General features: G+C 41.6%; 1 protein-coding gene and 36 non-coding genes across 37 annotated transcripts; 1 reads left to right on the top strand and 36 right to left on the bottom strand.

The window, feature by feature from the left end:
• The first annotated feature begins 1,679 nt into the window (after positions 1-1,679).
• On the top strand, positions 1,680-21,323 carry cbln20 (cerebellin 20). The gene is made up of 4 exons (XM_067364458.1): positions 1,680-1,751; positions 19,619-19,760; positions 19,886-20,026; positions 20,896-21,323. Exons 1-4 carry the CDS (start codon positions 1,680-1,682, stop codon positions 21,321-21,323), a joined length of 783 nt encoding a protein of 260 aa, XP_067220559.1.
• On the bottom strand, positions 1,836-1,909 carry trnat-ugu (transfer RNA threonine (anticodon UGU)). The gene has a single exon. It is a non-coding gene; the product is annotated as a tRNA-Thr (tRNA).
• Positions 2,199-2,272, bottom strand: trnat-cgu (transfer RNA threonine (anticodon CGU)). Its single transcript has one exon. It is a non-coding gene; the product is annotated as a tRNA-Thr (tRNA).
• trnat-agu (transfer RNA threonine (anticodon AGU)) lies at positions 2,858-2,931 on the bottom strand. Its single transcript has one exon. It is a non-coding gene; the product is annotated as a tRNA-Thr (tRNA).
• trnar-ucu (transfer RNA arginine (anticodon UCU)) lies at positions 3,342-3,430 on the bottom strand. Its single transcript is given in 2 exon segments — positions 3,342-3,377; positions 3,394-3,430. It is a non-coding gene; the product is annotated as a tRNA-Arg (tRNA).
• trnat-ugu (transfer RNA threonine (anticodon UGU)) lies at positions 3,543-3,616 on the bottom strand. Its single transcript has one exon. It is a non-coding gene; the product is annotated as a tRNA-Thr (tRNA).
• trnat-cgu (transfer RNA threonine (anticodon CGU)) lies at positions 3,906-3,979 on the bottom strand. The gene has a single exon. It is a non-coding gene; the product is annotated as a tRNA-Thr (tRNA).
• Positions 4,564-4,637, bottom strand: trnat-agu (transfer RNA threonine (anticodon AGU)). Its single transcript has one exon. It is a non-coding gene; the product is annotated as a tRNA-Thr (tRNA).
• Positions 5,041-5,129, bottom strand: trnar-ucu (transfer RNA arginine (anticodon UCU)). The gene is given in 2 exon segments: positions 5,041-5,076; positions 5,093-5,129. It is a non-coding gene; the product is annotated as a tRNA-Arg (tRNA).
• Positions 5,242-5,315, bottom strand: trnat-ugu (transfer RNA threonine (anticodon UGU)). The gene has a single exon. It is a non-coding gene; the product is annotated as a tRNA-Thr (tRNA).
• On the bottom strand, positions 6,078-6,151 carry trnat-cgu (transfer RNA threonine (anticodon CGU)). Its single transcript has one exon. It is a non-coding gene; the product is annotated as a tRNA-Thr (tRNA).
• trnat-agu (transfer RNA threonine (anticodon AGU)) lies at positions 6,737-6,810 on the bottom strand. Its single transcript has one exon. It is a non-coding gene; the product is annotated as a tRNA-Thr (tRNA).
• Positions 7,221-7,309, bottom strand: trnar-ucu (transfer RNA arginine (anticodon UCU)). Its single transcript is given in 2 exon segments — positions 7,221-7,256; positions 7,273-7,309. It is a non-coding gene; the product is annotated as a tRNA-Arg (tRNA).
• trnat-ugu (transfer RNA threonine (anticodon UGU)) lies at positions 7,422-7,495 on the bottom strand. The gene has a single exon. It is a non-coding gene; the product is annotated as a tRNA-Thr (tRNA).
• Positions 7,785-7,858, bottom strand: trnat-cgu (transfer RNA threonine (anticodon CGU)). The gene has a single exon. It is a non-coding gene; the product is annotated as a tRNA-Thr (tRNA).
• trnat-agu (transfer RNA threonine (anticodon AGU)) lies at positions 8,138-8,211 on the bottom strand. Its single transcript has one exon. It is a non-coding gene; the product is annotated as a tRNA-Thr (tRNA).
• Positions 8,618-8,691, bottom strand: trnat-cgu (transfer RNA threonine (anticodon CGU)). The gene has a single exon. It is a non-coding gene; the product is annotated as a tRNA-Thr (tRNA).
• Positions 9,277-9,350, bottom strand: trnat-agu (transfer RNA threonine (anticodon AGU)). Its single transcript has one exon. It is a non-coding gene; the product is annotated as a tRNA-Thr (tRNA).
• On the bottom strand, positions 9,761-9,849 carry trnar-ucu (transfer RNA arginine (anticodon UCU)). Its single transcript is given in 2 exon segments — positions 9,761-9,796; positions 9,813-9,849. It is a non-coding gene; the product is annotated as a tRNA-Arg (tRNA).
• On the bottom strand, positions 9,966-10,039 carry trnat-ugu (transfer RNA threonine (anticodon UGU)). The gene has a single exon. It is a non-coding gene; the product is annotated as a tRNA-Thr (tRNA).
• On the bottom strand, positions 10,329-10,402 carry trnat-agu (transfer RNA threonine (anticodon AGU)). Its single transcript has one exon. It is a non-coding gene; the product is annotated as a tRNA-Thr (tRNA).
• trnat-cgu (transfer RNA threonine (anticodon CGU)) lies at positions 10,809-10,882 on the bottom strand. Its single transcript has one exon. It is a non-coding gene; the product is annotated as a tRNA-Thr (tRNA).
• Positions 11,468-11,541, bottom strand: trnat-agu (transfer RNA threonine (anticodon AGU)). Its single transcript has one exon. It is a non-coding gene; the product is annotated as a tRNA-Thr (tRNA).
• trnar-ucu (transfer RNA arginine (anticodon UCU)) lies at positions 11,952-12,040 on the bottom strand. Its single transcript is given in 2 exon segments — positions 11,952-11,987; positions 12,004-12,040. It is a non-coding gene; the product is annotated as a tRNA-Arg (tRNA).
• On the bottom strand, positions 12,153-12,226 carry trnat-ugu (transfer RNA threonine (anticodon UGU)). Its single transcript has one exon. It is a non-coding gene; the product is annotated as a tRNA-Thr (tRNA).
• Positions 12,516-12,589, bottom strand: trnat-cgu (transfer RNA threonine (anticodon CGU)). Its single transcript has one exon. It is a non-coding gene; the product is annotated as a tRNA-Thr (tRNA).
• trnat-agu (transfer RNA threonine (anticodon AGU)) lies at positions 13,174-13,247 on the bottom strand. The gene has a single exon. It is a non-coding gene; the product is annotated as a tRNA-Thr (tRNA).
• On the bottom strand, positions 13,647-13,720 carry trnat-cgu (transfer RNA threonine (anticodon CGU)). The gene has a single exon. It is a non-coding gene; the product is annotated as a tRNA-Thr (tRNA).
• On the bottom strand, positions 14,000-14,073 carry trnat-cgu (transfer RNA threonine (anticodon CGU)). The gene has a single exon. It is a non-coding gene; the product is annotated as a tRNA-Thr (tRNA).
• Positions 14,353-14,426, bottom strand: trnat-cgu (transfer RNA threonine (anticodon CGU)). The gene has a single exon. It is a non-coding gene; the product is annotated as a tRNA-Thr (tRNA).
• Positions 15,012-15,085, bottom strand: trnat-agu (transfer RNA threonine (anticodon AGU)). Its single transcript has one exon. It is a non-coding gene; the product is annotated as a tRNA-Thr (tRNA).
• On the bottom strand, positions 15,496-15,584 carry trnar-ucu (transfer RNA arginine (anticodon UCU)). Its single transcript is given in 2 exon segments — positions 15,496-15,531; positions 15,548-15,584. It is a non-coding gene; the product is annotated as a tRNA-Arg (tRNA).
• On the bottom strand, positions 15,697-15,770 carry trnat-ugu (transfer RNA threonine (anticodon UGU)). The gene has a single exon. It is a non-coding gene; the product is annotated as a tRNA-Thr (tRNA).
• Positions 17,734-17,807, bottom strand: trnat-agu (transfer RNA threonine (anticodon AGU)). Its single transcript has one exon. It is a non-coding gene; the product is annotated as a tRNA-Thr (tRNA).
• trnar-ucu (transfer RNA arginine (anticodon UCU)) lies at positions 18,218-18,306 on the bottom strand. Its single transcript is given in 2 exon segments — positions 18,218-18,253; positions 18,270-18,306. It is a non-coding gene; the product is annotated as a tRNA-Arg (tRNA).
• trnat-ugu (transfer RNA threonine (anticodon UGU)) lies at positions 18,419-18,492 on the bottom strand. The gene has a single exon. It is a non-coding gene; the product is annotated as a tRNA-Thr (tRNA).
• On the bottom strand, positions 18,782-18,855 carry trnat-cgu (transfer RNA threonine (anticodon CGU)). Its single transcript has one exon. It is a non-coding gene; the product is annotated as a tRNA-Thr (tRNA).
• Positions 21,324-22,914: the final 1,591 nt, after the last annotated feature.

Genomic DNA, 22,914 nt, shown 5'->3' on the forward strand with positions numbered 1-22,914 from the left:
GATCTCCGTGGTGCATAATTAAGCTTTTCTTGGCCTTGTTCAGCACTATCTCCGGGGACAGGGGTCTCGTGTACGGCTTTCCCTTGTTGGCCTCCTTTACCTTTGCCGCTTCCAATGTATCGGCCAGATTCAGGCTGCCATCAGCCCGTCTCCTGAAGCGCGGTTCCATCAAAATTAAAATGTGAAGATATAAAGACTATAGAGAAGCAAACACATTTGGTAACACATTAGTTAATGCAGCTGTGTAATTTATATTACATTACTATATTTATGATACCCTTGATGATGTTGATTTTATATAATGCTTTGCCTGTATATTTCCAACAGGCTCAAAATGTTAGCTAACATTTCAGAATCATTCCAGAGTAAGAGGAAATTGTTTCAAATTTTTTTTTACCATTAAATACTATATACATATTATACCACTAAACTTTTGTCCCACCTGAGACAGAAGATTTTTCAAGTAAGTAATGGGTAGTGGATAAGGGAAAGTTTAGTCTATTCTATCTCCTTTTGAAGTAAATTTTTTTTCTATGTTATCTCCTTTTGAAGACGGATTTTTCACTTCCATTCACTGAACCTCCCCTGAAAAGATTTTCCCCACTTTGAAACCCTCTGCTCTATAACATGTAAAGGTCATGCATTCAAATTTTTACTTAGCTAAAACAACAAAGTTTAGCATCAAAACATACTTAAAGTACTAAAAGTAGAATCATAATGTACACTATATTATTGGATTATAATTAGTGATGTATTACTGTGTAAGAATCATTTTAATGTTGCAGCTGGTAAAGCTGTAGTAAACTATAACAGTATATACTTTATATTCTGCTTGGTCAGCTAATCTATAAAAAAATATATAATATTTTGTAATAACATTTTGTATTAATTGCCTGAATTATTAGCTAGTCTGAGCTTCAGGTTATTCTTTTAAAACAAAAGTAACAGTTTACAATAAGGTTAATTAGTTAACAGTAAACTACATTAGTAAATATTAACTTATAATGAACTGCACTTATTTTACAGCATTTATTAATCTTTGTTAATATTAATTTCAACATTTACTAACACATTATTAAAATCTTGTTAACATTAGTTAAGGCACTGTGAACTATCATGAACAAACACAGAACAGCTGTATTTTCATTAACTAATGTTAACAAAGATTATTAAATACGGTAATAAATGTATTGCTCATGGTTAGTTCATGTTAGTTATACATGTACTAATGTTTAACTAATGAATCTTGTTGTAAAGTGTTACCAAAACAACTATATATATAATTGCCCCTTTATTTTTATCGACAAAAGACTGACTTACTTTGCAAATGTTGATCAGAAGTTAATCGATGAACGATATCAATAGGATAATCTATAGAGATCTAACATACCTTATTTTTTAATAATATTTTGTATTAATTACCTGAATTATTAGATAGTCTGAGCAACAGATTATTCATTTAAAACATCTATATATATTTGCCACTTTATTTTAAAAAAAAAAATAGTCAAGTTAATTGACGAACGTCATCACCTTCTCCAGCCATGTATGCAGGTCTCCGACGTTGATTGGTCGATTCCTGGTTGTTACTGGGGGAATCATGGTTGTGATACGAGCGCTGATTGGCCATAGCATTCGATTCTTGGTTGCAGCCGGGAACGTGATTGGCTGTCACAACCATGAATAACCACAATCTACAGGTGGCAGGGAGCGCCACAGAGCCACGCTTTGAGGGCCTTCTTAGAGTTCCAGTTTGGTGCAGATATGCAGTGCTGGTCATCCAAAGGTTTTCCTATTTGAAAAGTTTAAATGAGCACCCTCACGTCTTGTGGCATAGGCACTGCTGGGAATTGAACCCAGGATCTCCTGTTTACAAGACAGGCGCTTTGACCAACTAAGCCACAGCGCCGGGTGTAAAGCCTGGTGCAAATTGGTTGGTATAAAAAGTCTAAAAGAGGCAGCCCGTCAGGAAAATAGCTGATTACATCATGAAAGAGGTCCCTTAGAGGTTACGGGATTATTTCCAAAACCTGAGGGACATTCAGGCCTCTGTTGAAGGATGAGGGAATATCTGATATCGTTTCCTTTTGGATCTAAACTCGAGTTTTCCGGTTTTGCGCCGACGCACGCTGTCCGGCACGCAAAGACCTTCATATGGGAATATATATTAAGAAAAGCACCCCCATATCATGTGGCCTAGGCACTGCTGGGATTTGAACCCAGGATCTCCTGTTTACGAGACAGACGCTTTGACCAACTAAGCCACAGCGCCTCTTGCTAAGCTAGGTGAAATTTCTTTGCTTAAAAAGCCTAAAAGAGGTAGGAGATAGCTGATTACATCATGAAAGAGGTCCCCTGGCGGTAGGAGGATTATTTCCAAAACATAACGGGCCGCTCAGGCCTCAATGGAATGTCGGAACTCATTGGATTTTGGCTCTACACTCTCAATACTCGCATCTCAAATGTTTCTTGAGCTTTCTTCTGATTTTGGCCTAAGCCAGAGGCATTCCAACCATTCTTCAAGCCTGTCTGCACCACGTTTTTTTGTTATCTTTCTCATTTTAAACAGGTGAATTAACCAATTGACTGATTAGTAACGTACTCTCTGATCTGACTGGGCTGTGTCCAATAAGGAAAACAAGAACAAATGTGCTGGGCAGGCTTCTGAAAAAAAGTTTGAAAATGCCAAGTTGAAGCAAACGTCTGTCTTGCAAAGAGACAACATTCGTGCCTCTGGTGGGAGTCAGCAACAACCTTTATAAAGCCTTCGTTTACCACCTAGAAGTCCAGGCTGTCTGTCCTGCAGAGACTTTTATATTTGAAAAGATCAAACGTCTACTCCTACAACCCACCGGTTAGGCACTGCTGGAATTCGAACCCAGGATCTCCTGTTTACTAGACAGGCTCTTTAACCAACTAAGCCACAGCGCCGGGTGCTCAGCCTGGATCAAAACTTTTGTAGCCAAAGTCTAAAAGGGGCGGCACATCAAGGAATAGGTCATTTTGAGGTTTGAGGAATATTTTCCAAAACCTGAAACGTGTGCAGGCTTCTGTTCAGGGATAAGGGAATACCTCAGATCATTTCATTTTGGATCTAAACTCTCAATACTCGTGTGTCAAATGTTTTGTGAACCTCCAGTTACAGTACATCCAAACACTGTCTCAGCTAGGATAAACGGAAGGCAATTTTTGCCAGGTAGGTAGCCAACAATAGGTAGTAGCAGATTTTGACCTACGCTAGTGGTTTTCAAACCGTTCTTGTTCTCTCCCTTTGTTTAGAACAGGTGAACTGAGCAAATGAGAATGTCTTACAAAGACATCTGAGCAAAAGAGGCAAACCACAACTCTGGTGGGACTCAAACCCACAACCTTTGAATACCTCCGTTGGCAACCTAGAAGTCCAATGCGCTATCCATTGCGCCACAGAGCCACGCTTTGAGGGCCTTCTTAGAGTTCCAGTTTGGTGCAGATATGCAGTGCTGGGCATCCAAAGGTTTTCCTATTTGAAAAGTTTAAATGAGCACCCTCACATCTTGTGGCATAGGCACTGCTGGGATTTGAACCCAGGATCTCCTGTTTACAAGACAGGCGCTTTGACCAACTAAGCCACAGCGCCGGGTGTAAAGCCTGATGCAAATTGGTTGGTATAAAAAGTCTAAAAGAGGCAGCCCGTCAGGAAAATAGCTGATTACATCATGAAAGAGGTCCCTTAGAGGTTACGGGATTATTTCCAAAACCTGAGGGACATTCAGGCCTCTGTTGAAGGATGAGGGAATATCTGATATCGTTTCCTTTTGGATCTAAACTCGAGTTTTCCGGTTTTGCGCCGACGCACGCTGTCCGGCACGCAAAGACCTTCATATGTGAATATATATTAAAAAAAGCACCCCCATATCATCTGGCCTAGGCACTGCTGGGATTTGAACCCAGGATCTCCTGTTTACGAGACAGGCGCTTTGACCAACTAAGCCACAGCGCCTCTTGCTAAGCTAGATGAAATTTCTTTGCTTAAAAAGCCTAAAAGAGGTAGGAGATAGCTGATTACATCATGAAAGAGGTCCCCTGGAGGTAGGAGGATTATTTCCAAAACATAACGGGCCGCTCAGGCCTCAATGGAATGTCGGAACTCATTGGATTTTGGCTCTACACTCTCAATACTCACATCTCAAATGTTTCTTGAGCTTTCTTCTGATTTTGGCCTAAGCCACAGGCATTCCAACCATTCTTCAAGCCTGTCTGCACCACGTTTTTTTGTTATCTTTCTCATTTGAAACAGGTGAATTAACCAATTGACTGATTAGTAATGTACTCTCTGATCTGACTGGGCTGTGTCCAATAAGGAAAACAAGAGCAAATGTGCTGGGCATGCTTCTGAAAAAAAGTTTGAAAATGCCAAGTTGAAGCAATGTCTGTCTTGCAAAGAGACAACATTCGTGCCTCTGGTGGGAGTCAGCAACAACCTTTATAAAGCCTTCGTTTACCACCTAGAAGTCCAGGCTGTCTGTCCTGCAGAGACTTTTATATTTGAAAAGATCAAATGTCTACTTCTACAACCCACCGGTTAGGCACTGCTGGGATTCGAATCCAGGATCTCCTGTTTACTAAACAGGCACTTTAACCAACTAAGCCACAGCGCCGGGTGCTCAGCCTGGATCAAAACTTTTGTAGCCAAAGTCTAAAAGAGGCAGCACATCATGGAATAGGTCATTTTGAGGTTTGAGGATTATTTTCCAAAACCTGAAACGTGTGCAGGCTTCTGTTCAGGGATAAGGGAATACCTCAGTTCATTTCATTTTGGATCTAAACTCTCAATACTCGTGTGTCAAATGTTTTGTGAACCTCCATTTGCAGTACATCTAAACACTGTCTCAGCTAGGATAAACGGAAGGCAATTTTTGCCAGGTATACAATAGGTAGTAGCAGATTTTGACCTACGCTAGTGGTTTTCAAACCGTTCTTGTTCTCTCCCTTTGTTTAGAACAGGTGAACTGAGCAAATGAGAATGTCTTACAAAGACATCTGAGCAAAAGAGGCAAACCACGACTCTGGTGGGACTCGAACCCACAACCTTTGAATACCTCCGTTGGCAACCTAGAAGTCCAATGCGCTATCCATTGCGCCACAGAGCCACGCTTTGAGGGCCTTCTTAGAGTTCCAGTTTGGTGCAGATAAGCAGTGCTGGGCATCCAAAGGTTTTCTTATTTGAAAAGTTTAAATGAGCACCCTCACATCTTGTGGCATAGGCACTGCTGCGATTTGAACCCAGGATCTCCTGTTTACAAGACAGGCGCTTTGACCAACTAAGCCACAGCACTGGGTGTAAAGCCTGGTGCAAATTGGTTGGTATAAAAAGTCTAAAAGAGGCAGCCCGTCAGGAAAATAGCTGATTACGTCATGAAAGAGGTCCCTTAGAGGTTACGGGATTATTTCCAAAACCTGAGGGACATTCAGGCCTCTGTTGAAGGATGAGGGAATATCTGATATCGTTTCCTTTTGGATCTAAACTCGAGTTTTCCGGTTTTGCGCCGACGCACGCTGTCCGGCACGCAAAGACCTTCATATGGTAATATATATTAAGAAATGCACCCCCATATCATGTGGCCTAGGCACTGCTGGGATTTGCACCAAGGATCTCCTGTTTACTAGACAGGCGCTTTAACCAACTAAGCCACAGCTCCGGGTGCTCAGCCTGGATCAAAACTTTTGTAGCCAAAGTTTAAAAGAGGCAGCACATCATGGAATAGGTCATTTTGAGGTTTGAGGATTATTTTCCAAAACCTGAAACGTGTGCAGGCTTCTGTTCAGGGATAAGGGAATACCTCAGATCATTTCATTTTGGATCTAAACTCTCAATACTCGTGTGTCAAATGTTTTGTGAACCTCCATTTGCAGTACATCTAAATACTGTCTCAGCTAGGATAAACGGAAGGCAATTTTTGCCAGGTATACAATAGGTAGTACCAGATTTTGACCTACGCTAGTGGTTTTCAAACCGTTCTTGTTCTCTCCCTTTGTTTAGAACAGGTGAACTGAGCAAATGAAAAAGTTTAAATGAGCACCCTCACATCTTGTGGCCTAGGCACTGCTGGGATTTGAACCCAGGATCTCCTGTTTACGAGACAGGCGCTTTGACCAACTAAGCCACAGCGCCTCTTGCTAAGCTAGGTGAAATTTCTTTGCATAAAAATCCTAAAAGAGGTAGGAGATAGCTGATTACATCATGAAAAAGGTCCCCTGGAGGTAGGAGGATTATTTCCAAAACATAACGGGCCGCTCAGGCCTCAATGGAATGTCGGAACTCATTGGATTTTGGCTCTACACTCTCAATACTCGCATCTCAAATGTTTCTTGAGCTTTCTTCTGATTTTGGCCTAAGCCAGAGGCATTCCAACCATTCTTCAAGCCTGTCTGCACCACGTTTTTTTGTTATCTTTCTCATTTGAAACAGGTGAATTAACCAATTGACTGATTAGTAACGTACTCTCTGATCTGACTGGGCTGTGTCCAATAAGGAAAACAAGAACAAATGTGCTGGGCAGGCTTCTGAAAAAAAGTTTGAAAATGCCAAATTGAAGCAAACGTCTGTCTTGCAAAGAGACAACATTCGTGCCTCTGGTGGGAGTCAGCAACAACCTTTATAAAGCCTTCGTTTACCACCTAGAAGTCCAGGCTGTCTGTCCTGCAGAGATTTTTATATTTGAAAAGATCAAAAGTCTACTCCTACAACCCACCAGTTAGGCACTGCTGGGATTTGAACACAGGATCTCCTGTTTACTAGACAGGCGCTTTAACCAACTAAGCCACAGCGCCTGGTGCTCAGCCTGGATCAAAACTTTTGTAGCCAAAGTCTAAAAGAGGCAGCACATCATGGAATAGGTCATTTTGAGGTTTGAGGATTATTTTCCAAAACCTGAAACGTGTGCAGGCTTCTGTTCAGGGATAAGGGAATACCTCAGATCATTTCAGTTTGGATCTAAACTCTCAATACTCGTGTGTCAAATGTTTTGTGAACCTCCAGTTACAGTACATCTAAACACTGTCTCAGCTAGGATAAACGGAAGGCAATTTTTGCCAGGTAGGTAGCCAACAATAGGTAGTAGCAGATTTTGACCTACGCTAGTGGTTTTCAAACCGTTCTTGTTCTCTCCCTTTGTTTAGAACAGGTGAACTGAGCAAATGAGCATGTCTTACAAAGACATCTGAGCAAAAGAGGCAAAACACGACTCTGGTGGGACTCGAACCCACAACCTTTGAATACCTCCGTTGGCAACCTAGAAGTCCAATGCGCTATCCATTGCGCCACAGAGCCATGTTTTGAGGGCCTTCTTAGAGTTCCAGTTTGGTGCAGATATGCAGTGCTGGGCATCCAAAGGTTTTCCTATTTGAAAAGTTTAAATGAGCACCCTCACATCTTGTGGCATAGGCACTGCTGGGATTTGAACCCAGGATCTCCTGTTTACAAGACAGGCACTTTGACCAACTAAGCCACAGCGCCGGGTGTAAAGCCTGGTGCAAATTGGTTGGTATAAAAAGTCTAAAAGAGGCAGCCCGTCAGGAAAATAGCTGATTACATCATGAAAGAGGTCCCTTAGAGGTTACGGGATTATTTCCCAAACCTGAGGGACATTCAGGCCTCTGTTGAAGGATGAGGGAATATCTGATATCGTTTCCTTTTGGATCTAAACTCGAGTTTTCCAGTTTTGCGCCGACGCACGCTGTCCGGCACGCAAAGACCTTCATATGGGAATATATATTAAGAAAAGCACCCCCATATCATGTGGCCTAGGCACTGCTGGGATTTGAACCCTGGATCTCCTGTTTACGAGACAGGCGCTTTGACCAACTAAGCCACAGCGCCTCTTGCTAAGCTAGGTGAAATTTCTTTGCATAAAAATCCTAAAAGAGGTAGGAGATAGCTGATTACATCATGAAAAAGGTCCCCTGGAGGTAGGAGGATTATTTCCAAAACCTGAGGGACATTCAGGCCTCTGTTGAAGGATGAGGGAATATCTGATATCGTTTCCTTTTGGATCTAAACTCGAGTTTTCCGGTTTTGCGCCGACGCACGCTGTCCGGCACGCAAAGACCTTCATATGGTAATATATATTAAGAAAAGCACCCCCATATCTTGTGGCCTAGGCACTGCTGGGATTTGCACCAAGGATCTCCTGTTTACTAGACAGGCGCTTTAACCAACTAAGCCACAGCGCCGGGTGCTCAGCCTGGATCAAAACTTTTGTAGCCAAAGTCTAAAAGAGGCAGCACATCATGGAATAGGTCATTTTGAGGTTTGAGGATTATTTTCCAAAACCTGAAACGTGTGCAGGCTTCTGTTCAGGGATAAGGGAATACCTCAGATCATTTCATTTTGGATCTAAACTCTCAATACTCGTTTGTCAAATGTTTTGTGAACCTCCAGTTACAGTACATCTAAACACTGTCTCAGCTAGGATAAACGGAAGGCAATTTTTGCCAGGTAGGTAGCCAACAATAGGTAGTAGCAGATTTTGACCTACGCTAGTGGTTTTCAAACCATTCTTGTTCTCTCCCTTTGTTTAGAACAGGCGAACTGAGCAAATGAAAAAGTTTAAATGAGCACCCCCATATCATATGGCCTAGGCACTGCTGGGATTTGAACCCAGGATCTCCTGTTTACGAGACAGACGCTTTGACCAACTAAGCCACAGCGCCTCTTGCTAAGCTAGGTGAAATTTCTTTGCTTAAAAAGCCTAAAAGAGGTAGGAGATAGCTGATTACATCATGAAAGAGGTCCCCTGGAGGTAGGAGGATTATTTCCAAAACATAACGGGCCGCTCAGGCCTCAATGGAATGTCGGAACTCATTGGATTTTGGCTCTACACTCTCAATACTCGCATCTCAAATGTTTCTTGAGCTTTCTTCTGATTTTGGCCTAAGCCAGAGGCATTCCAACCATTCTACAAGCCTGTCTGCACCACGTTTTTTTGTTATCTTTCTCATTTGAAACAGGTGAATTAACCAATTGACTGATTAGTAACGTACTCTCTGATCTGACTGGGCTGTGTCCAATAAGGAAAACAAGAACAAATGTGCTGGGCAGGCTTCTGAAAAAAAGTTTGAAAATGCCAAGTTGAAGCAAACGTCTGTCTTGCAAAGAGACAACATTCGTGCCTCTGGTGGGAGTCAGCAACAACCTTTATAAAGCCTTCGTTTACCACCTAGAAGTCCAGGCTGTCTGTCCTGCAGAGACTTTTATATTTGAAAAGATCAAAGGTCTACTCCTACAACCCACCGGTTAGGCACTGCTGGGATTCGAACCCAGGATCTCCTGTTTACTAGACAGGCGCTTTAACCAACTAAGCCACAGCGCCGGGTGCTCAGCCTGGATCAAAACTTTTGTAGCCAAAGTCTAAAAGAGGCAGCACATCATGGAATAGGTCATTTTGAGGTTTGAGGATTATTTTCCAAAACCTGAAACGTGTGCAGGCTTCTGTTCAGGGATAAGGGAATACCTCAGATCATTTCAGTTTGGATCTAAACTCTCAATACTCGTGTGTCAAATGTTTTGTGAACCTCCAGTTACAGTACATCTAAACACTGTCTCAGCTAGGATAAACGGAAGGCAATTTTTGCCAGGTAGGTAGCCAACAATAGGTAGTAGCAGATTTTGACCTACGCTAGTGGTTTTCAAACCGTTCTTGTTCTCTCCCTTTGTTTAGAACAGGTGAACTGAGCAAATGAGAATGTCTTACAAAGACATCTGAGCAAAAGAGGCAAACCACGACTCTGGTGGGACTCGAACCCACAACCTTTGAATACCTCCGTTGGCAACCTAGAAGTCCAATGCGCTATCCATTGCGCCACAGAGCCACGCTTTGAGGGCCTTCTTAGAGTTCCAGTTTGGTGCAGATATGCATGCAGTGCTGGGCATCCAAAGGTTTTCCTATTTGAAAAGTTTAAATGAGCACCCTCACATCTTGTGGCATAGGCACTGCTGGGATTTGAACCCAGGATCTCCTGTTTACAAGACAGGCGCTTTGACCAACTAAGCCACAGCGCCAGGTGTAAAGCCTGGTGCAAATTGGTTGGTATAAAAAGTCTAAAAGAGGCAGCCCGTCAGGAAAATAGCTGATTACATCATGAAAGAGGTCCCTTAGAGGTTACGGGATTATTTCCAAAACCTGAGGGACATTCAGGCCTCTGTTGAAGGATGAGGGAATATCTGATATCGTTTCCTTTTGGATCTAAACTCGAGTTTTCCGGTTTTGCGCCGACGCACGCTGTCCGGCACGCAAAGACCTTCATATGGTAATATATATTAAGAAAAGCACCCCCATATCATGTGGCCTAGGCACTGCTGGGATTTGCACCAAGGATCTCCTGTTTACTAGACAGGCGCTTTAACCAACTAAGCCACAGCGCCGGGTGCTCAGCCTGGATCAAAACTTTTGTAGCCAAAGTCTAAAAGAGGCAGCACATCATGGAATAGGTCATTTTGAGGTTTGAGGATTATTTTCCAAAACCTGAAACGTGTGCAGGCTTCTGTTCAGGGATAAGGGAATACCTCAGATCATTTCATTTTGGATCTAAACTCTCAATACTCGTGTGTCAAATGTTTTGTGAACCTCCAGTTACAGTACATCTAAACACTGTCTCAGCTAGGATAAACGGAAGGCAATTTTTGCCAGGTAGGTAGCCAACAATAGGTAGTAGCAGATTTTGACCTACGCTAGTGGTTTTCAAACCATTCTTGTTCTCTCCCTTTGTTTAGAACAGGTGAACTGAGCAAATGAAAAAGTTTAAATGAGCACCCCCATATCATGTGGCCTAGGCACTGCTGGGATTTGAACCCAGGATCTCCTGTTTACGAGACAGACGCTTTGACCAACTAAGCCACAGCGCCTCTTGCTAAGCTAGGTGAAATTTCTTTGCTTAAAAAGCCTAAAAGAGGTAGGAGATAGCTGATTACATCATGAAAGAGGTCCCCTGGCGGTAGGAGGATTATTTCCAAAACATAACGGGCCGCTCAGGCCTCAATGGAATGTCGGAACTCATTGGATTTTGGCTCTACACTCTCAATACTCGCATCTCAAATGTTTCTTGAGCTTTCTTCTGATTTTGGCCTAAGCCAGAAGCATTCCAACCATTCTTCAAGCCTGTCTGCACCACGTTTTTTTGTTATCTTTCTCATTTGAAACAGGTGAATTAACCAATTGACTGATTAGTAACGTACTCTCTGATCTGACTGGGCTGTGTCCAATAAGGAAAACAAGAACAAATGTGCTGGGCAGGCTTCTGAAAAAAAGTTTGAAAATGCCAAGTTGAAGCAAACGTCTGTCTTGCAAAGAGACAACATTCGTGCCTCTGGTGGGAGTCAGCAACAACCTTTATAAAGCCTTCGTTTACCACCTAGAAGTCCAGGCTGTCTGTCCTGCAGAGACTTTTATATTTGAAAAGATCAAAGGTCTACTCCTACAACCCACCGGTTAGGCACTGCTGGGATTCGAACCCAGGATCTCCTGTTTACTAGACAGGCGCTTTAACCAACTAAGCCACAGCGCCGGGTGCTCAGCCTGGATCAAAACTTTTGTAGCCAAAGTCTAAAAGAGGCGGCACATCATGGAATAGGTCGTTTTGAGGTTTGAGGAATATTTTCCAAAACCTGAAACGTGTGCAGGCTTCTGTTCAGGGATAAGGGAATACCTCAGATCATTTCATTTTGGATCTAAACTCTCAATACTCCTGTGTCAAATGTTTTGTGAACCTCCAGTTACAGTACATCCAAACACTGTCTCAGCTAGGATAAACGGAAGGCAATTTTTGCCAGGTAGGTAGCCAACAATAGGTAGTAGCAGATTTTGACCTACGCTAGTGGTTTTCAGACCGTTCTTGTTCTCTCCCTTTGTTTAGAACAGGTGAACTGAGCAAATGAGAATGTCTTACAAAGACATCTAAGCAAAAGAGGCAAACCACGACTCTGAAGGGACTCGAACCCACAACCTTTGAATACCTCCGTTGGCAACCTAGAAGTCCAATGCGCTATCCATTGCGCCACAGAGCCACGCTTTGAGGGCCTTCTTAGAGTTCCAGTTTGCTGCAGATATGCAGTGCTGGGCATCCAAAGGTTTTCCTATTTGAAAAGTTTAAATGAGCACCCTCACATCTTGTGGCATAGGCACTGCTGGGATTTGAACCCAGGATCTCCTGTTTACAAGATAGGCGCTTTGACCAACTAAGCCACAGCGCCGGGTGTAAAGCCTGATGCAAATTGGTTGGTATAAAAAGTCTAAAAGAGGCAGCCCGTCAGGAAAATAGCTGATTACATCATGAAAGAGGTCCCTTAGAGGTTACGGGATTATTTCCAAAACCTGAAGGACATTCAGGCCTCTGTTGAAGGATGAGGGAATATCTGATATCGTTTCCTTTTGGATCTAAACTCGAGTTTTCCGGTTTTGCACCGACGCACGCTGTCCGGCACGCAAAGACCTTCATATGTGAATATATATTAAAAAAAGCACCCCCATATCATGTGGCCTAGGCACTGCTGGGATTTGAACCCAGGATCTCCTGTTTACGAGACAGGCGCTTTGACCAACTAAGCCACAGCGCCTCTTGCTAAGCTAGATGAAATTTCTTTGCTTAAAAAGCCTAAAAGAGGTAGGAGATAGCTGATTACATCATGAAAGAGGTCCCCTGGAGGTAGGAGGATTATTTCCAAAACATAACGGGCCGCTCAGGCCTCAATGGAATGTCGGAACTCATTGGATTTTGGCTCTACACTCTCAATACTCACATCTCAAATGTTTCTTGAGCTTTCTTCTGATTTTGGCCTAAGCCACAGGCATTCCAACCATTCTTCAAGCCTGTCTGCACCACGTTTTTTTGTTATCTTTCTCATTTGAAACAGGTGAATTAACCAATTGACTGATTAGTAATGTACTCTCTGATCTGACTGGGCTGTGTCCAATAAGGAAAACAAGAGCAAATGTGCTGGGCATGCTTCTGAAAAAAAGTTTGAAAATGCCAAGTTGAAGCAATGTCTGTCTTGCAAAGAGACAACATTCGTGCCTCTGGTGGGAGTCAGCAACAACCTTTATAAAGCCTTCGTTTACCACCTAGAAGTCCAGGCTGTCTGTCCTGCAGAGACTTTTATATTTGAAAAGATCAAATGTCTACTTCTACAAACCACCGGTTAGGCACTGCTGGGATTCGAACCCAGGATCTCCTGTTTACTAAACAGGCGCTTTAACCAACTAAGCCACAGCGCCGGGTGCTCAGCCTGGATCAAAACTTTTGTAGCCAAAGTCTAAAAGAGGCAGCACATCATGGAATAGGTCATTTTGAGGTTTGAGGATTATTTTCCAAAACCTGAAACGTGTGCAGGCTTCTGTTCAGGGATAAGGGAATACCTCAGATCATTTCATTTTGGATCTAAACTCTCAATACTCGTGTGTCAAATGTTTTGTGAACCTCCATTTGCAGTACATCTAAACACTGTCTCAGCTAGGATAAACGGTAGGCAATTTTTGCCAGGTATACAATAGGTAGTAGCAGATTTTGACCTACGCTAGTGGTTTTCAAACCGTTCTTGTTCTCTCCCTTTGTTTAGAACAGGTGAACTGAGCAAATGAAAAAGTTTAAATGAGCACCCTCACATCTTGTGGCCTAGGCACTGCTGGGATTTGAACCCAGGATCTCCTGTTTACGAGACAGGCGCTTTGACCAACTAAGCCACAGCGCCTCTTGTTAAGTTAGGTGAAATTTCTTTGCATAAAAATCCTAAAAGAGGTAGGAGATAGCTGATTACATCATGAAAAAGGTCCCCTGGAGGTAGGAGGATTATTTCCAAAACTTGAGGGACATTCAGGCCTCTGTTGAAGGATGAGGGAATATCTGATATCGTTTCCTTTTGGATCTAAACTCGAGTTTTCCGGTTTTGCGCCGACGCACGCTGTCCGGCACGCAAAGACCTTCATATGGGAATATATATTAAGAAAAGCACCCCCATATCATGTGGCCTAGGCACTGCTGGGATTTGAACCCAGGATCTCCTGTTTACGAGACAGGCGCTTTGACCAACTAAGCCACAGCGCCTCTTGCTAAGCTAGGTGAAATTTCTTTGCATAAAAATCCTAAAAGAGGTAGGAGATAGCTGATTACATCATGAAAAACGTCCCCTGGAGGTAGGAGGATTATTTCCAAAACCTGAGGGACATTCAGGCCTCTGTTGAAGGATGAGGGAATATCTGATATCGTTTCCTTTTGGATCTAAACTCGAGTTTTCCGGTTTTGCGCCGACGCACGCTGTCCGGCACGCAAAGACCTTCATATGGGAATATATATTAAGAAAAGCATCCCCATATCATGTGGCCTAGGCACTGCTGGGATTTGAACCCAGGATCTCCTGTTTACGAGACAGGCGCTTTGACCAACTAAGCCACAGCGCCTCTTGCTAAGCTAGGTGAAATTTCTTTGCATAAAAAGCCTAAAAGAGGTAGGAGAAAGCTGATTATATCATGAAAGAGGTCCCCTGGAGGTAGGAGGATTATTTCCAAAACATAACGGGCCGCTCAGGCCTCAATGGAATGTCGGAACTCATTGGATTTTGGCTCTACACTCTCAATACTCGCATCTCAAATGTTTCTTGAGCTTTCTTCTGATTTTGGCCTAAGCCAGAGGCATTCCAACCATTCTTCAAGCCTGTCTGCACCACGTTTTTTTGTTATCTTTCTCATTTGAAACAGGTGAATTAACCAATTGACTGATTAGTAACGTACTCTCTGATCTGACTGGGCTGTGTCCAATAAGGAAAACAAGAACAAATGTGCTGGGCAGGCTTCTGAAAAAAAGTTTGAAAATGCCAAGTTGAAGCAAACGTCTGTCTTGCAAAGAGACAACATTCGTGCCTCTGGTGGGAGTCAGCAACAACCTTTATAAAGCCTTCGTTTACCACCTAGAAGTCCAGGCTGTCTGTCCTGCAGAGATTTTTATATTTGAAAAGATCAAAAGTCTACTCCTACAACCCACCAGTTAGGCACTGCTGGGATTCAAACACAGGATCTCCTGTTTACTAGACAGGCGCTTTAACCAACTAAGCCACAGCGCCTGGTGCTCAGCCTGGATCAAAACTTTTGTAGCCAAAGTCTAAAAGAGGCAGCACATCATGGAATAGGTCATTTTGAGGTTTGAGGATTATTTTCCAAAACCTGAAACGTGTGCAGGCTTCTGTTCAGGGATAAGGGAATACCTCAGATCATTTCAGTTTGGATCTAAACTCTCAATACTCGTGTGTCAAATGTTTTGTGAACCTCCAGTTACAGTACATCTAAACACTGTCTCAGCTAGGATAAACGGAAGGCAATTTTTGCCAGGTAGGTAGCCAACAATAGGTAGTAGCAGATTTTGACCTACGCTAGTGGTTTTCAAACCGTTCTTGTTCTCTCCCTTTGTTTAGAACAGGTGAACTGAGCAAATGAGAATGTCTTACAAAGACATCTGAGCAAAAGAGGCAAACCACAACTCTGGTGGGACTCGAACCCACAACCTTTGAATACCTCCATTGGCAACCTAGAAGTCCAATGCGCTATCCATTGCGCCACAGAGCCACGCTTTGAGGGCCTTCTTAGAGTTCCAGTTTGGTGCAGATATGCAGTGCTGGGCATCCAAAGGCTTTCCTATTTGAAAAGTTTAAATGAGCACCCTCACATCTTGTGGCATAGGCACTGCTGGGATTTGAACCCAGGATCTCCTGTTTACAAGACAGGCGCTTTGACCAACTAAGCCACATCACCGGGTGTAAAGCCTGATGCAAATTGGTTGGTATAAAAAGTCTAAAAGAGGCAGCCCGTCAGGAAAATAGCTGATTTCATCATGAAAGAGGTCCCTTAGAGGTTACGGGATTATTTCCAAAACCTGAGGGACATTCAGGCCTCTGTTGAAGGATGAGGGAATATCTGATATCGTTTCCTTTTGGATCTAAACTCGAGTTTTCCGGTTTTGCGCTGACGCACGCTGTCCGGCACGCAAAGATCTTCATATGGGAATATATATGAAGAGTTCATTTGCAAAAACCGATAAACGCCATTTTTTTAAAAAATGAACTAAGTGCTGTGCATTATTCTCCATATATAGCACGTTCTGTACCCTAAATCAATTTTGTCAGAAGAGCCGGTTTTGTCCACTTTCAGGCATCGCAAGTTCACGTTTTACAGCAGAAGCCGACAAGCGCCCTTGTTTGTGTACAGACAGAAACCAATAAGTCCGTTTTAGCGAATCAGCGCGCAGTATTCAGGTCAGGTGACAAGGCTTCTAGTCACTTCAAAAAGACGCGCTAGCTGAGGGAAGTTTTATCAAAGCTCACTAAAAGTGATCGAGGATTTATGATTTCGACTCCTGTAAGTCCTTGTACATCATACACGACTTACATGCTGAAAAATTGGTTGTCCTTTTGCTTGTGTGTGTGTGCGCGCGCGCGCACGTGCGTGTGTGGATTAGTGCGTGTGTGTGTACTTGTGTGCCGATCTGTGTGTGTGTATGTGTTTGAGAGAGAGAGAGCGTGCACGCGTGTGTGTATGTGTGTGTGTGTACGTGTGTGCCGATCTGTTTGTGTGTGTGTGTGTGTGTGTGTGTGTGTGTGTGTGTGTGTGTGTGTGTGTGTGTGTGTGTGTGTGTGTGTGTGTGTGTGTGTGTGTGTGGGTGGGTGGGTGTGTGTGTGTGTGTGCGTTTGTGTGCACATGTGTGTTTGAGAGTGTTTTAAATGCAATTACTTGGGTTTTGTTTAACTATGAAACATGAAATGTTGGAGTTATCTGCTTTTGCCAAAAAACGACTGTTGGAGTTATCTGCTTTTGCTAAAAAATAAACTTTTAATATATATATAAAACATACTTTCAATGAATTTTAATTTTTTAATTTACCTGTATTTTTTAGAGTTATCATTACTTAATCAAAACAGCCCAACTGCAGTTTGATTGTTATTACTTGGAATGCACAATAAAAAAAACATGATTTGTGAGAATTCATAAAAATGGAGTTATCTGTTTTTGCAAATAAACTCTTCATATTAAGAAAAGCACCCCCATATCTTGTGGCCTAGGCACTGCTGGGATTTGAACCCAGGATCTCCTGTTTAACGAGACAGGCGCTTTGACCAACTAAGCCACAGCGCCTCTTGCTAAGCTAGGTGAAATTTCTTTGCATAAAAAGCCTAAAAGAGGTAGGAGATAGCTGATTACATCATGAAAGAGGTCCCCTGGAGGTAGGAGGATTATTTCCAAAACATAACGGGCCGCTCAGGCCTCAATGGAATGTCGGAACTCATTGGATTTTGGCTCTACACTCTCAATACTCGCATCTCAAATGTTTCTTGAGCTTTCTTCTGATTTTGGCCTAAGCCAGAGGCATTCCAACCATTCTACAAGCCTGTCTGCACCACGTTTTTTTGTTATCTTTCTCATTTGAAACAGGTGAATTAACCAATTGACTGATTAGTAACGTACTCTCTGATGTGACTGGGCTGTGTCCAATAAGGAAAACAAGAACAAATGTGCTGGGCAGGCTTCTGAAAAAAAAGTTTGAAAATGCCAAGTTGAAGCAAACGTCTGTCTTGCAAAGAGACAACATTCGTGCCTCTGGTGGGAGTCAGCAACAACCTTTATAAAGCCTTCGTTTACCACCTAGAAGTCCAGGCTGTCTGTCCTGCAGAGACTTTTATATTTGAAAAGATCAAAGGTCTACTCCTACAACCCACCGGTTAGGCACTGCTGGGATTCGAACCCAGGATCTCCTGTTTACTAGACAGGCGCTTTAACCGACTAAGCCACAGCGCCGGGTACTCAGCCTGGATCAAAACTTTTGTAGCCAAAGTCTAAAAGAGGCAGCACATCATGGAATAGGTCATTTTGAGGTTTGAGGATTATTTTCCAAAACCTGAAACGTGTGCAGGCTTCTGTTCAGGGATAAGGGAATACCTCAGATCATTTCAGTTTGGATCTAAACTCTCAATACTCGTGTGTCAAATGTTTTGTGAACCTCCAGTTACAGTACATCTAAACACTGTCTCAGCTAGGATAAACGGAAGGCAATTTTTGCCAGGTAGGTAGCCAACAATAGGTAGTAGCAGATTTTGACCTACGCTAGTGGTTTTCAAACCGTTCTTGTTCTCTCCCTTTGTTTAGAACAGGTGAACTGAGCAAATGAGAATGTCTTACAAAGACATCTGAGCAAAAGAGGCAAACCACGCCTCTGGTGGGACTCGAACCCACAACCTTTGAATACCTTTGTTGGCAACCTAGAAGTCCAATGCGCTATCCATTGCGCCACAGAGCCACGCTTTGAGGGCCTTCTTAGAGTTCCAGTTTGGTGCAGATATGCAGTGCTGGGCATCCAAAGGTTTTCCTATTTGAAAAGTTTAAATGAGCACCCTCACATCTTGTGGCATAGGCACTGCTGGGATTTGAACCCAGGATCTCCTGTTTACAAGACAGGCGCTTTGACCAACTAAGCCACACCGCCGGGTGTAAAGCTTGGTGCAAATTGGTTGGTATAAAAAGTCTAAAAGAGGCAGCCCGTCAGGAAAATAGCTGATTACATCATGAAAGAGGTCCCTTAGAGGTTACGGGATTATTTCCAAAACCTAAGGGACATTCAGGCCTCTGTTGAAGGATGAGGGAATATCTGATATCGTTTCCTTTTGGATCTAAACTCGAGTTTTCCGGTTTTGCGCCGACGCACGCTGTCCGGCACGCAAAGACCTTCATATAAGAATATATATTAAGAAAAGCACCCCCATATCATGTGGCCTAGGCATTGCTGGGATTTGAACCCAGGATCTCCTGTTTACGAGACAGGCTCTTTGACCAACTAAGCCACAGCACCAGGTGTAAAACTTGATGCAAATTGGTTGGTATAACAAGTCTAAAAGAGGTAGCCCGTCACGTGTTTTCTACACATGTCCATGGGCTTTAGCTCAGCAATAGGTAGTAGCAGATTTGGGCCTAAGTCAGTGGTTTTCAAACCATTCGTGAAACCTCCCAGATACATTTTCTTTATCCTCCTTATTTCAAAAAGGTCAATTGAGCTAATTGAGCTAATATGGTCTGAGCTGGGTGTATCCATTAAAGGAAACATGCAGAAAGCCTGTTGCCTGTTAAATCTATTATTTAGGTGCTGTAATAAAATATAATTTGTCATTTACCTTAGATCAACCTTAGTCAAAATCCATTATTTGACACGGCAAGTGTTCATTTAGGCACTTTGCATACTGTTGTTACAATTCAACATACAGTACATTGTTTGGTATACTCTGCTCAAAGACAAACTTACGTATAAGTGGTACCCTAGAGAAAACAGCCATGGGAATAACATGATGTGCTTTATCTGAAAAACAATACTTGTCCCATATTCAGCACTGTATTGCATGGAAAACTCATACACACAAAAGGCCCTGCCCATTGCTATTGAAAGACTGGAGGTGTAGCCTTTATAACCAGATCTATTCAAGTTGATGTTAACACATCTTCCTGTAAGACCACAGTCAAGAGACATCAGCAGAAATGAAAGGTGAGACTGACTTTAAAATAAATTAAATTACATTTTAAATCCTTCACCTGTTTATACAATTGCATATAATTATGTACAGGATTTCCTGGATGTATATAACTTTCTTTTATATGTTTTAGCCCTTGTAATCTTAAGCCTTTTGGGATGTGCACTTGCACAAGACAGAATTTTTTCATGGAATGGTCCGGGAGAACCCAGTGATGTTGACCCCAATGAGAATGGTGACTTAAAAAAAAAAAAAAAAAAAAAAAAACATGCAAATAAAAATGTAATATAAAAACCTTAAACAACAATTCAAGCATAGGGGTAGTGAGCTATGATGATGCTTGTCTCTTTGCCTCTGAAGTGTGTCCGACTGATGTGGCGTCTTGTGGATGCTGCCTGATGCAGAAGCAGATGTGGAAGATGGAGATGTTTTTCAACTTGAGCTTAAATGAGCTAGAAAAGGGACTGGAGAGAGCCCATGCAGTGTTAAACAATATCCGTGGTAAGACAGCCATTTGTAGTAATCTTGCTATTCTTAGCATTCAAACTTCAAATTAGCTTGAACTGTTGGATGCATTTTATTCAAACATCTTTAAACATTTTAAACAAAATTTAAGTTTGAAAATCGCCTGCTAACATTTATTATTAGAAGGTTCAGAATTCTTAATGAAGCTGACAGCTATGGAATCATAATTTTATATACTACATAGCAATTATTCTTATTTCTTCCATGTATTTGTATATTGAATTGTGGTTACTATTTTATTTGGTTTAACAATTTATTAAACACATATTAATTGTCATGACAATAGCAAAATGGATCTAATGTATATTAAGGGTGTGTTCACACACTTGTTGTTCGGTTCTCTTGGTTTTTTTGGTCAGGACTAAAAAAGAAGATGATACATTTAGTCCTATTTCACTTAGCATTCACACTGTTATTTTTAACACCAAACCTGAAGATAAAAAACGGCTTTTATGACATATTTTATTCTGTGCGCTGGGCTAAATACGCTCGTTGTATATGATGATATATAATAGAGCTGACAACTCGTGAAAAGCATATAAATTGTGTAAAGGAGTCAAAACTGGTGCGCACCAGGGTTCAGATGGCAGCGTTCATATTTATTCAAATGAACTGCACTAACAGAGCAATTGCACCAGAGTTCATTTTAATTAAACCAAACCTGCCAAGTGTGAAAACACCCTTAATTACCTCTAGGCCAAAGCCTAAAACATGAACCTACCTAAAATTACAACACTGTTCTACTTTCTTCTTAGCACTGCTATATCCTTCTGAAAGTGCCATAGTGACAATTTTTCTAAGTTAATAATGGCTGAGTCACTTTGCCTTTTCTTATGTTTGTACAGCCAGTCGGAGTGCCTTCTCTGTGGCTCTTACTGACACACGCCTATGTGTCGGCCCAAATCGAGAAGACACTGTTGTGAAGTATGGCAGTGTATTTATTAACTTGGGAGATGGCTACAGCACTAACACTGGTGTCTTTGTAGCACCACGTTCTGGTGTCTACAGCCTGGCACTAACTGTTTATAGTGATGCTGGTGCTGCTGGAGCTGCATTAGCTGCTTGTGCTCGACTCCGGCTGAATGGGCGCACACTTGCATCACCGAGTGAGAAGAACAATCAAGACCAGGAGGACAGTGTTAGCGCTCTGCTAGCAGTGCAGCTGCGTGCAGGGGACAGGGTGGATGTTGCTCTTCCAGCCGGTTGCGTTCTGTGTGACGACAACAACCACTACAACACTTTCACCGGGTTCCTGCTCTATGCAACTGATTAATATAGAGAGAACTAATGCTGTTTTCAATATTACATACTACACAGTTTATACTGAATGTTACATAAAAATAAAAAAAATGTATAAAATGCAATACTAAGTTTGCAACAACTACTTAAAGTTGATCTTGTTGTATGCTACTTGGTGATTTCAATAGTGCCAGAATGGTATATTGTGACTTCAAACGCATTAACAAATTCTATGTTTCTCTCTCTGTAGCACCCTGTATGTTTACACATAATAAAACAAGACTTCTTTCAAACTACACTTAGAGCTGAAATCAAAATATGAGGACGGAGTAATATTATCTTACTCCAAAAGCAACATTTATTGATTCATCTCACATTGAAACAGTTGAATTTGCCCACTACATGAGGAACTCAGAGCTTCTCTTGCTGTGAACTTTAGATCGTCTGTCAAAACATTAGCAACTATGCAAAGATGACATTGTTTGAGATGTCTGTGTTAAGACAACTTAACATAAACCAATACATCATAACCTGTCAGTGTCTTTGTCATGACAACTTGACATTAGCAAAACATCATAACCTGTCATAAACATGACATAGCAGATTACTTATCAAACTTAAAAAAATACTTAGCTTTATGGGTTAACATTACATTACATTATTTTGGTAACATTTCAGTATAGGGAACACATATATAAATGATTAACCATAACCTCAATAAACTCTTAATTTACTGCTTATTATAGTTCATTGTTAGGTTTAGGTATTGGGTAGGATAAAGAATGTAGAATAAGATCATGCAGAATAAGGCATTAATATGTGCTTTATAAGTACTAATAAATAGCCAATATTTTAGCCATATGAATGCTAATAGTAATAAGGAACTAGTTAAAAGACCCTAAAATAAAGTGCATTTTTTATGTATACAGAACAATGGCACTGAAATATTTCAAGTTACTTTCAGTTAAGACAGCTCAAACATGCAATGTAGTCTGGGGCTAGAGCTGCCTTTATTACTATAAGCATTTAAAAGAGGGTTTTGATGGGAAAGGATTGGGGTCCTTGCATGTTTGTTTCAGGGTTTTTTTTTGTTTGTTTGTTTGTTTGTTTTTTTATTGCTCTCATTTTACCTACCATCTAGATCCAAAGTCAAAGAGTGAATTTGCATATTATTGTGTATATGTTATCGAGAAGACAAATTTTGACTTAATTGGCAAAAGGCAAATTTTATAATAATAAAAATACACCACAATGCTGTAGCCCAGGGCCCTCTGGTTATCTTACTTTTTTTTTTTTTACGATTACTTAAGCACAATTTTAAAAAACAAGGCTCATTTTGTCAAAACACTACACACAATTCACAGATCCACATACACAAGTAACAGAACACCTCAATTATTTTGCAAAAAGAAACACTTAAATTCAAAACTTTACATTAATTTAACAAAACCCAACTTTGTCACCGTGTGGAGCACACATGGTTCATACATTCTGATTCTGTTTGATTCATTTACACACTGCTGTGCTCAATCTTAAACACTTGTAACTTTAATACTTTTCTAATTATATAGTCTGGTTTGATTTTTTTTCAGAGATATTGTTAGAGTAAAGTACATGAATATATA

This window comes from Chanodichthys erythropterus, chromosome 17 (assembly GCF_024489055.1).
Source record: "Chanodichthys erythropterus isolate Z2021 chromosome 17, ASM2448905v1, whole genome shotgun sequence".
In the NCBI taxonomy this organism is placed as follows: domain Eukaryota; kingdom Metazoa; phylum Chordata; class Actinopteri; order Cypriniformes; family Xenocyprididae; genus Chanodichthys; species Chanodichthys erythropterus.

What these genes read in the sequence shown, in the direction of transcription:
- cbln20 (XM_067364458.1), top strand. Translation starts at nt 1,680, where the DNA reads ATGAATAACCACAATCTACAGGTGGCAGGGAGCGCCACAGAGCCACGC. An exon ending in AGGGCCTTCTTAGAGTTCCA is followed by an intron (nt 1,752 to 19,618) that starts GTTTGGTGCAGA and finishes AATTATGTACAG; the next exon opens with GATTTCCTGGATGTATATAA. An exon ending in TGTTGACCCCAATGAGAATG is followed by an intron (nt 19,761 to 19,885) that starts GTGACTTAAAAA and finishes TTGCCTCTGAAG; the next exon opens with TGTGTCCGACTGATGTGGCG.